The 11,407-nt window shown below is 27.7% G+C and overlaps 1 protein-coding gene across 1 annotated transcript; it reads left to right on the top strand.

Annotated features, from left to right (window-relative positions):
- The first annotated feature begins 64 nt into the window (after nt 1-64).
- On the top strand, nt 65-5,611 carry LOC129956418 (acyl carrier protein, mitochondrial-like). Its single transcript, XM_056068302.1, has 4 exons — nt 65-292; nt 2,666-2,785; nt 3,441-3,640; nt 5,463-5,611. The coding sequence occupies exons 1-3, from the start codon at nt 119-121 to the stop codon at nt 3,615-3,617; spliced, it is 471 nt and encodes a 156-aa protein (XP_055924277.1). The 5' UTR covers nt 65-118; the 3' UTR covers nt 3,618-3,640; nt 5,463-5,611.
- The last annotated feature ends 5,796 nt before the right edge of the window (nt 5,612-11,407 follow it).

Genomic DNA, 11,407 nt, shown 5'->3' with positions numbered 1-11,407 from the left:
GTTGCCAATACGTCATTGCTAAAGTGTTGGCTTTCTTAATCATTTGTATTATTAACTTTAACTGTTACTAGCGACTTGCTTCATTTTTCGATTAACGAGTCAAGCAAGATCATTTAAAATGGGTTCATTTCTCCGGTTAAGATCCGCATTAAAATTATTCAATGCTAAATCACAAATTGTTAGAAATTTTTCGGTCTCTAAAACTGCTAATAGGCTCTATGTACCGTGTTGTACTGCAGTGCAATGCACTAATTCTCTAAAATTGAAACAAAGTATTTTAAGGCAAGATAAGGTAAAAACTTTACGGTTTTTATAATTTGCTAGTATATGTTTTTTTAACTTATTATTTTTGCTGTCTTTAATTATATAAGTTTTTTTTATCTCTTAAATAGATAGTTTAGTGTAATATAAAAGGGGAAATCAGTGATTGTTTGTGGCAGATTTGTATTTATCTCTAATGTAAACACATTGTTTTCTTGTATATGTTTTCGAGTTAGTTTGGTGGATGTACCTTTGTACTATTTCTTTTGTTCCTGTATTGTTAGTAAGAAATTGTTAAAATATTGTTCATTATCAACTCTTGCTTGAGGCATTATTATTCATTTCTGTGTGATTCCAAATCTATCATTTTTTTATTGTATTTTGCATTATTGAAAGTATATATAAGGATAATCATATCACTATTATCCTTATAATTATACAATACAAATTGATATATGCTGGAGAATTATATTTTTACCAAAATATCTGCACTTGATATTATTTTGTATTATGCTTTTAAATAATTACGTGTACAAAGAAATAATATTGTCGATTGCATTATGTTTTGTTAGTATTATGGACTAATAAGCGTTTTATTAACAAGCATAGTTTCAGCTTCCAAAATAAATGAAAATATTTGCTCACAAACTTATAATTTGGTTATATAAATTAGGTAAAACATTTTCATTAGGGTTTTATTTTATTTTAATTCCTTTTTAAAAATTGCATCGAAAAATATTTTTACTCTTCAAAATACATTGATTTGCTAAAATAATCATTATCAGAAATTTTATAACTTTTATTTTCTTTTTTACAAATTTGATTTGGGTCTGAAAAATGTTTAAAAATAATCTTGTATAATTTATTTTTAAATGTCTGTTTTGTCTAACTTTTTTAAACGAATTAAAATAAAAATTAATATGCATGATTGAAGAAAGATATAAAAAAAAATTATTTCATTTTTTTTTTCATCTTTAAATTTTCTTTATGTATTTTTCAATAATAGATATATTATGTGCATGAATTTTCCATCTATTACTAGTCATTTCATCATTTATTTGGTTGCTTAATATAATGTACTCAGTTTGATATATCGAATTTTTATTCAACTTTCACATTCATTTTATAAGTGTGTGAGAAAACTCTTTACTTAGATATGCACCTTAACCAATCTGATGGAAAATAATTTGTATTCCTGCCCCTTGTGAATAGATATTGTGATTTTAAAGTTGATATTAATTTTACCATCATAAATCTATTATTAATCATTAGGATACTTATTTTTAGATTAAAGTAATGTAATAATTTCATTCTTAATTTATGTATTTTTTCCCCTTCATCTCCTGCCTGCAAAAATTGTTCTGCTCAGTACTGTTTGCCTCAGGATCCTGAGACTAACACTTTTTGATAATTATACTTTGCTAATCAGTGGTATGCGGGAAATGAACAGTTGTTACTCCTCCATATTTCCTAAATAATCTATTATACTGCTAAGCGTAAACATCACTTTTTTTCATCTTTCCTCTCATCACTTTTTGGATGAAATAAATATCTCGTGATGCACATATAAAAGTGTGGAAGATTTCTGAATCTGAGAATAAATAATAATTAGACTTGGTGCCTTTATTAATTTATCAGTTTAAAACAATATTTCTAAGTTTTGAGTTTTTATCTGTATTATGTTAAAGCAGGATAATTTTTTCACAGAATGTTGTCAAATGCATATGTATAAATTTAGTTTATTTCATGAAAGTATTATTAATCTTGGCATGCCTCACTTTGACATAAAGAGTTTATATTTTATCAAGAAGAGTAATGAATTTTAAACAACTTTTGATTATTTATTTGAAGCAAATGCATCAATTGACTTATTCTTATTTCAGTCTTGGACTTTTTATTTTTATAACGTCTTCCTAAGATAAATATATTAGTGGATATTAAATTTTTTGTTTGCATTTCTTTGAATGCATTATTATTTTAATATATGTATTTATAATTTACTTGCCTTAAAATGCATGAAATTCAATATTCCTGATGTAAAAATGTCAAGTTTTAAACAGAACATGTAAAACATTTGAGTTTTAATTTTAACAGTGGTATTTATATATTTGGCACATTCCATTAATGAGTGAGTATAATTTTTTTCAAATAATGTGGATGTTAAAATTAAAATTAGTGTCCAACAATCATTTTGCTATATTATAAATTTTTTAATATTTTAGTTATTTTATTCTAATTCTGCTCATAATAGCTTGTTAAAAATTTTGATTTCTTATTTGTCCTCTTTTTCCATGCTGGATATAATCATTTATGAATATTTAAAAACATTTTTAACTTGAAAACACAGAAAAATCAATAACTTGAGTGGATATCATTATATCTAAAATATTTTGATTTCTTTTAGGTATCTAGTATTTTGGTATCAAATGCAAGAAATTATTCTTCAGGTGAACACACAAAGGAAGCTATTTCTGAGAAGGTGTTGCATGTATGCAAGACATTCGACAAAATTCCAGCTGATAAGGTAACTGTTGAGAAATTTTTAACACTGTTATTTTACTTTTTAAGCACTAGATGTTAATATATCTTCTGGGATTCTTCCTCTTTTTTGGGTTTGGTTTCTCTGTATTGATCAAAAATATATAAAAAGTCAAATATTTGTAAATTTGTTAGTTTATTTACTATTTTTTTAGTATTATCTGATGTAAACACTATTTTATACAATTTATATTATTCTTATAATGAAGTTAAATGAAATAGCTTTCCACATAATTCTTTATAATAATTAAATTTTAATCTGAGAAATTTTGCATAATTTTCTCTTAAATTTGTATATATTACTATTTTACAGTAAACTGGATATTAATTTAAGTTTTTCTTAATAATTTATAAAAATGATTTGTTGTTAAATGTAATGATAATACAATAACATCTTTATGATCATTAAAATAAACTAAAAAAATCTTAATGACTTTAGTTTGTCAATTTTGTTTTACTTATGTAATTAGATATGTTATCCGGATTTAGATTTGTAATAACCTTAATTCATGTTGGTTAATTCATGTAACAACTATAAAAACAAAATTCTGTTGAACTGAATGTCTGCTGAAAATTTGGAAATATCTTCAGTACAATTTATATATAAAAGTTTTTCTTTGCTAAAATATTATTGTTTTTAGTTGACCTTGGAAGCTCATTTTATGAATGACTTGGGACTTGACAGTTTAGATCATGTTGAACTTATTATGAATATTGAAGATGAATTTAATTTTGAAATTCCTGATGGAGATGCTGAGAAATTATTAAGACCTAGAGATATAGTAGAGTACATAGCACAGAAAGATCTCAGTACTTAAATGATTGTTATGTCTTAAACTTGGTAAGTTCCATGTTTTTGAAATATATTTGAAAAATATCTATAACCTATCCTAATATTTAGCTTTCCATTTGCATATTTTCATGACGTGATATGCTTCTATAATTTTGAGAAACATTTGTTTGTTAGTCAAGAAAACTTGAAAAAGTTTATTGGCAAAATAACAGTATGGCAAAAATTTATAAAATCTTAGCAATAATTCCCCAAATCCTAGAAATGATCCTCATCTTTCTAAACCATGGCAGTGATGGTTGCATTATTGGAATAACATCAACTTTCAAATTTAATAATGATTGGCACCTGACTAATAAATTAATAGTGTAATTTTTATCATGTAGAAAATCATATATTGTTTTAAGATATATTTGGCAGTATTTATGAAAAGTTATAGAATATATGAAATCTTTATTTAAACTTATGTACATATGGTGAAGCTGAAGTTTTACCATGCAGTGTGCTCCTTGCTGTGCCAAGGAAGCCAAGTCACCAATAAAGATGACAGACAAAATAAACAAACACTTCTGTAAAACAAGTTATGGTTACCACTTTATGCATTAAAATTATGATCTTTAGTGATAAATATTGTAATTTTTATTTTAATCTGAGAATTTATTTTATCTGTATCTGAGATTTTTTTTTTTTTTTTGAACCTTTGGGATCACTATTGCTGCTTATCTTAACAATTTTGAAGAAGTTTTTCAAACCAGCTGCACCGGTCTGTTGTGTAAAGAGCAAAATTTTGAGCACAGTGATGCCTTTCAGCATGTGAAGAAGGTACCAGGCAGAATTTTTTAACTTTAAAAAAAAAACGCCTACGGATTCTCTAGCGATGGGAGCGGGAATCCGTAGCGATGGGAGCAGTAGTAGCTTCGCTAGCACATTGAATATAAGGACTGTGTGAATAACAGGAACAGTACATACAAACAAACATCCTTTCCTAACTTCATCAACTTATAAATATATATATATATATATATTCCAATCACCCATCATCCATTCTGCAGATTCAAAATACTTACTGTTAACCCATTCACACTACATCCATTCTTGCACAATTACTGATACAACAGATTATCAAGGGAACTGACCGTTAGAGCACCAAAAGAATGAGAACTGTGAAGAATTCCATTGCAGAAAGTTTTAAAGAAAGAATGCAGACGATTTTTTAAAGTGCACACTGGCAATTAAAAATTGCAAAAGAATAAATATTTTCTGTTTGTATTCACATTAAAATTAAAACTGCAGTGTCTTATTAGTTGTAAAAAAAAAACTTTTAATTATAATAAAGAACAAAATTAAAATCTTTAATCGATATTTTTTAAATTATTTTTAATTTAACATTTTTCATAAAATAGTTGTAGTTCATGTACAACTCAACCATTGTAAAGAGTAGTTGACAAAACAGCATTATGGTTACTAAAAGAGTTTTCTGTTGGGTAGTCATGTTGGCAACAAACTCAGGGGGCACACTAATCTTCACTTCATCCGTAAATATAGTAATAACCCCCAAAAAAGGATAAATAATTATGCTTTTAGAAATTTGTCTTAAAATTAATTCTTCTAACTTCTTAATTGTCTAAAATTTGACAAAAGAAATTTGTAATCTTATTTTTTTTAATTATTTATAAAATTATTTTTGAAAATGTAAATGTTAAGACAATTATTTTGAAAAATTATGATAGTTGCAAATAAATATATCCTGTTAATGAAATAAACATATTTTGTGAATTATACATTTAATTTTAATGTTACTAGAAACATTGTACATTAAAAAAAGAAGTGTAGTATGATTAATTAATATGTGTACATTTAATTTCTATTTCAGTGTACAGGAATGCAACATTACTGTGGGATTTCTATTTCAGGCAAATACATATATAATTTGAAGTTTCTAAGCCCTGTCATAGCTTTGAAGGAAATAGTATGAAATCTTCTGTTTTGTAGCTTTCATAATAAACTGTCCATACTTTTGAATGTTGGATTGATTTGTTTCATATAGTGTTTAAAAAGCATTTAATAAAAAATAGCCATTATTTGTCTAATGCATTTTTCAATCATTGAGGAAAATTATGCTTAATACAATACTTAGAAATACAAGTCTTTAGCATGTTGTCTGTATTTTTTTACTGTCTGTAATTTTTTTAAACACAATGTTAATTACTTATATATAAAAGCTGCTTTTGCCTGAGGTTTTTTTTTCTTTTTACATTATGAATATGGGGAACTATATCTGATTATATTTAAATCTTAATGTTGAGTATAGTTAATCATCAAAATATAGTTTTGTATGGATTTGTTGTTGGTTTGCGGAGTAATTACAGATAGCAATATCTAGTTAGTCTTCTTAATATTTTTATACTATAAACATAAAAATACTATCTATTTTTCTGGAATTTAATTTATATGCTATTCTCACAAAATTATCTAGTTTTTCACCAATAAGCAAAGTAATATATTACTATTTGAAGAATTTCCACAGTAATTATAATTTGATAATGACGTAGGCATCTGTAATTTTTTATAAATGGTTAAGAAGGGAGGAAATGTCAGTTTTGTGTGTGAATTTGATTTGAGAATATTAAATATTTGTTGTATAAACTGTAAGCATTATATAAAATATTTTTTGTTAAATTGTTTAACTCATTTTCTCACAACTGGAATTACATTTTAAGTATTGTCTGAATTTGAATAACAAATTATGCTTATCATTTTATAGTTAGACTAAACAATTTGGGATGGGCGTACACCATATGTACTTCAAAGATTAGTTATAAAGTTTTATCTGCTCAAAAAAAAAAAAAATTACTATGATGGTGTATATAGGTTCATATACATAAATATTGAATTAAAACTCCTTACTTATAATCAAAGCCTATTTTTTTTAGTAATAGTTGTATCAGAAAGAAAAAGAATTAAACACAAATTACTTGATCTACTGCTTAAAAGTATAAATATATACTTAATATGTCTTAATCACTATAATGATTACCAGTAGTTGTTTCAGTATTTCCATTTTGCATTTATCTATTCTGTTTAACCTACTGTTATTTGTATGGTATAATTAGCAATAAAAGGTGTGTTTTGTATACATTTTTCTTGATATTTAACATAAATGCAGTAGATCTTTTACCTATTTATACTAATTGCTTTGATCATTAACTGGTTTGCAAAAAATACTGGTGTATTTAATTCCAGGTAACTTTTTATGTAAAATAGGATGTTTATAATTCCCAAAACTTATTTTTAAATATCACATCTGATAAGCATTAATGCCATGCTGTCTTAATAGATGTACACTTATTCTATTTAGTTTGCACTTGAACTTTCTTAATGGAGTTGAATATCATAATATTTAAAATTTAGGTCACTATTTGTTCACTTTTTAATTTCTCGTGTTAATTGCATAGATAAAACTTACTGGTTGGCAGCAGAAACAGGAAATCAAGGCTATCCAAGAATTTTATTGGTCCAAAAAAGTGGGGAAATTTATAAAAATATCTAAAAAATCAGGGCAACTTGCCTATGACAGCATTTCAAACAAAGCATGAGGGTTATCAATGATTCCGTGCAATCATATATCTGCTTCCAAAACCTAATGTCACTAAAATGATCATAGCAACAGAAATCCAGGACAGTTTTCTTTCAAAGGTATGGCAACTTTATTATGATGAGGATAGCCATAAGTTGATGAATGTGGCTAACAATAACCTTAATAAAATTTTCAGAAAGATCAGTTTTTCACTTTTTAAAGAACAGAAATGGTTAATAATTTTGGTTTGACCTGTTCTTGCAATGATGCTATCTGATTTTTAAGGATGATAATATTTCCCTGTGGCAACAGTAATGGTGAGAGAGAAGTCTTGATTAGTAAAGATTGTTTGTGGGAAAACATGAAAGAGCGAATACTCATTAAAAGAAGAATGGTTTAACAGCATTTAGACAAATGGTGAAATAAATGATTTTAAAGTTGCAAAACAATTGATTCTAAGTGCAAAGAATTCATGTCTCAAATATGAAGAGAAAGAAGGAAAGGAATTAAGTGAAAATTTTAGGAAAGGAGTGGAGGCAAGAAGGGTATAATATTGGTTTAAAGAGTTAAAAGCAAAAATAAATAAATAAAATAAATTCTTGAAGCAGCTTAAAAACAGAGTTTAAGAGTTGAGAAAGAAATTGCAAGCTTTAAAATTTTACATAAGAAGCTTTTAAAACTTTTTAATTCACTTAAAGCAAGACCAAACATTTTTAAACCAAGTTATTTTAATAATTTGTCTCAATTTTGAAGTTAATAATCATTATTTATAAATGTTTGTTTTTTGATTGTAATAGGGAAACAGTTATTATTTATTACTGCAGTTACTACCTGTAAATTAGTACCTTATATGTAGCATTATTTGTAATAATAAATAGAATATAAGGGGAAAAAATATTTATTTTTTAAAGTATAATTTTTGAATTAAAACATCCTTGTAATTTGTTAAAGAAGAAAGGTTTGAATATTTTGGTAGTTTCTGTTTAAACCTTTGCTAAAAATATGCCATTAAGTATCCATATAATTGCTATTTTTTATGTTTAAGTTGAAAATTTTATACTTGTATTTATGTAAAGAGCTCTAACAAACGAGCGAACTGTTTTAAAAGTTGAACAAATATCATAATTTTTACTGTTACCATAATATATCTGATGTTGCAAAGAATGGTTTTAATGTTTCTTAAAATTCTTATAGTGTTAGAAGTAAAATATTTTGTTAAAATATCCAGTATTTTTTACATATAATATTTTATTTAAATTGTTTTTTAGGATGCTCATTCTGTTTTTAAAAAATCAAACTTCATAAAAATATTTTTTTCTTACTAAACAACTTGTAAAATGGTTTTTAATAATATATATTATACTAATGTAATAATTCTGAGTAGGAACACAAATATTTCTTCTCATAAATTCCTTGTGAAATATTATTCAGCATTGAAAAGTATGATATAAAATTTTTTTATTGCAGCAATTTTAAATTATATCAGGGGTGTTTGTGCTCCGGGGAAACCCCGGAATTCCGGGGATTTTGAACTTCGATACCCGGAAATTCCGGGGATCGTCGTTCGAAAGTAAGTAGGAATAATAATGAATTATTTATTTTGATCTGGGTAATTTTGTTTGCTTTGAAAGCAGGAAACGCAAGGTCAGTGTGTGTAGTGAAAACTTTTCCTTTCTTTCTCCAAAGGCAGTGATAATGCGTGAAAAGGGGGAAAAGAACTTCTTTTTTTTGTTCTTTCCTTATTGCGAGTTATGACTCATTCCCCCGGTTCCCGGACATTCTCTTCTGGATTCTTTTCGGCAAGTAGGCGTGGCAGAAAAAAAAGGGAGAGACTTCGTTCGACCAGATGTGGGATCACGTGACTCTGAGTTCAAAGGTCTTATCTCTCCTGGCGTGGCGCCAATAAGTAGATAGGGGGGAATTTTCGCCGTATTAGCTATTTGTCATTGATCGCTTCGCAACTTTTTTTTCTCCGCTGTGTAAAATTTTCGTTTCATTTATTGATGCACGTGTAAATTTTTCGTTTCGTTTATTGAAATATTTTTTTATTTATGTACGCAAGAGAATTTCACTATGAAATTTCTCGATATAAATAGTGATATTATACAATTAGAAGAAGGTGTCCGGAATGCATTTAGGTGGAATTGGATTGAACGGAGAGATGGTAATGGGAATACCATCGGCACATGGTGCAAGAAAATAAATGTTGCTGGACAAGCATATTGTGTTTTTTGTAACTCATTGCTGAAGTATGGTGGGGAAGGATTCAAGGCTTTCACAAATCATTCTAAAACTGTGACCACATAAAATATTCAAAGTGCATTATACATTCAATGACTTTAAGTAATTATGCTAATTCAAAAAATACCGATGACTTACTGGAGACTGATGCTCGGCCATTGGATATAGTGACAAGAAAAACACGCCAAGAGGTATTAATAACTTCGTTTATCGCCGAGAATTCTCTTTCTTTCAATGTAGCTCCCAATTTAATTGAACTCTGCAAACAGTTGAGCCGCGATCAGACGGCACTAAACTCGTTGGAAATGTCCAGGACTACTGCATGTTATAAGATGAAATATGGGCTCGCAAAAACTATTAAGGAAAATATCATTAAAACTTTAAAGGAGACTCCATTTTCTCTAAATTTGGATGAAAGTACTAGCAATGCTCAAGAAAGTATACTGGCAATATTGGTGCAGTTTTATGACAACAGTCAAAATGAAGTTGTAGTTCATCATTTTGCATCTCTAAAGATGGATGGAATCTTGCAATTCAGAAGCTGTTTTTAAAGCAGTTGTTAATACTATTGAAGATAATAATATTCCATAGGCAAACTTAATTAGTGTATTAATGGACTCATGTAACACCATACATGGAAAAAAAAGGGTGTTGAAACCAGACTACGATCAAACAAAGCACCCCACTTATTAGATATTGATGGTGACAAATGTCACACAGCTAATTACTGTACAAAAAAATTTGCTTCATGTTTTGATAGATAGATTTGTTTGATGACATCTATTTTGATATGAAAAGCTGCAGTAAAAGAGAAAAATTTTTCAAAATCTGTGAATCCCTTGCCATTAAAAAACTTAAGCCCTTGAAGAGACCAGACCATAGGTGGGTGTACATTTTATGTGTTTTAGAAAGAATCAAAGATCTGTGGGATGCTCTTATTGCATTTTATTTTCACTACTTGGATTATTTTTCTTATGTTGAAACTGTATACAATAAAAGAAATATTTCTGCAGCTCAGAAAAAAATTGTTGAAGGGGTGTATTCTTGCTTGCCATTCCCAACAACTCACAAAGGATGCTTTAGCTCGGAAAAAAAGAATACTTAATGGGTTATTTGTTATGCAAAACAAAACTTTATTGCATATGGCATTATATTCAGCAGTATTACCCGAATTCAACACATATATTAAATTATTTGAAACAAAAAAACCAATGCTTCATTTAATACATTCCAGTATTTATAAATTGATGGCAAAATGTTTCTCTTTTTTTTATGAAGCCAGAAAATATAGAGTGCACATCTTATAATTTATTAAAGGTTGATGTCACAAATCCAGAATTCCATCTACCTAGCAAAGTAATATTTACTGGTGCAGAAGCTTCCACTCTTCTGAAGAAATTATCAAAAAATCATCCAATAGCAAAAGAATTCCAAATTTCTCTGATGAAAGCTTATACTAATACAGCACAGCATATGAAACAGAAATTACCCCTTAAAAATTCATATATAATTAGTTTTACAGCATTAGATCCAGAGCTAAGAGGTAAAACCAGTACAATATTAGCTTTTGAAAAATTATCATCTTTTATGTCCCATATTTTTAGTGATAATGAAAAGTCAAAAGTAGAAGCTGAAATAAGGTTATACCAGAGTGATATTGATATCACCAAAGAAATGCTCTACACATCTGATGAAAGTGGAAATCAAGTCAAGTGTACAATTGATAAATATTGGTCTAAAGTTTTTAATTTAAAAGAGGATTTCACAAATGATTATAAGTATCCTACATTGGCTAAATTGGTCAAAGCCTGCCTTAGCTGCTTCCATGGCCCATTAGTGGAAAGTGCATTCAACTTAATGGATACACTTGTCACTGACTATAGAACCTCTCTTAAGATTGATTCCCTAGATGCAGTGCAGACTATTAAATATGATTTAATGGCTTCTAAAGAAACCTCATGTGAAAAATATGGCTCAAAAAATCCAATGACTGATCCAAT

This window comes from Argiope bruennichi, chromosome 2 (genome assembly GCF_947563725.1).
Source record: "Argiope bruennichi chromosome 2, qqArgBrue1.1, whole genome shotgun sequence".
Taxonomy (NCBI): Eukaryota; Metazoa; Arthropoda; class Arachnida; order Araneae; family Araneidae; genus Argiope; species Argiope bruennichi.
Note: the sequence above shows the minus strand (reverse complement) of the source record. Positions and strands in the feature narration are given on the sequence as shown.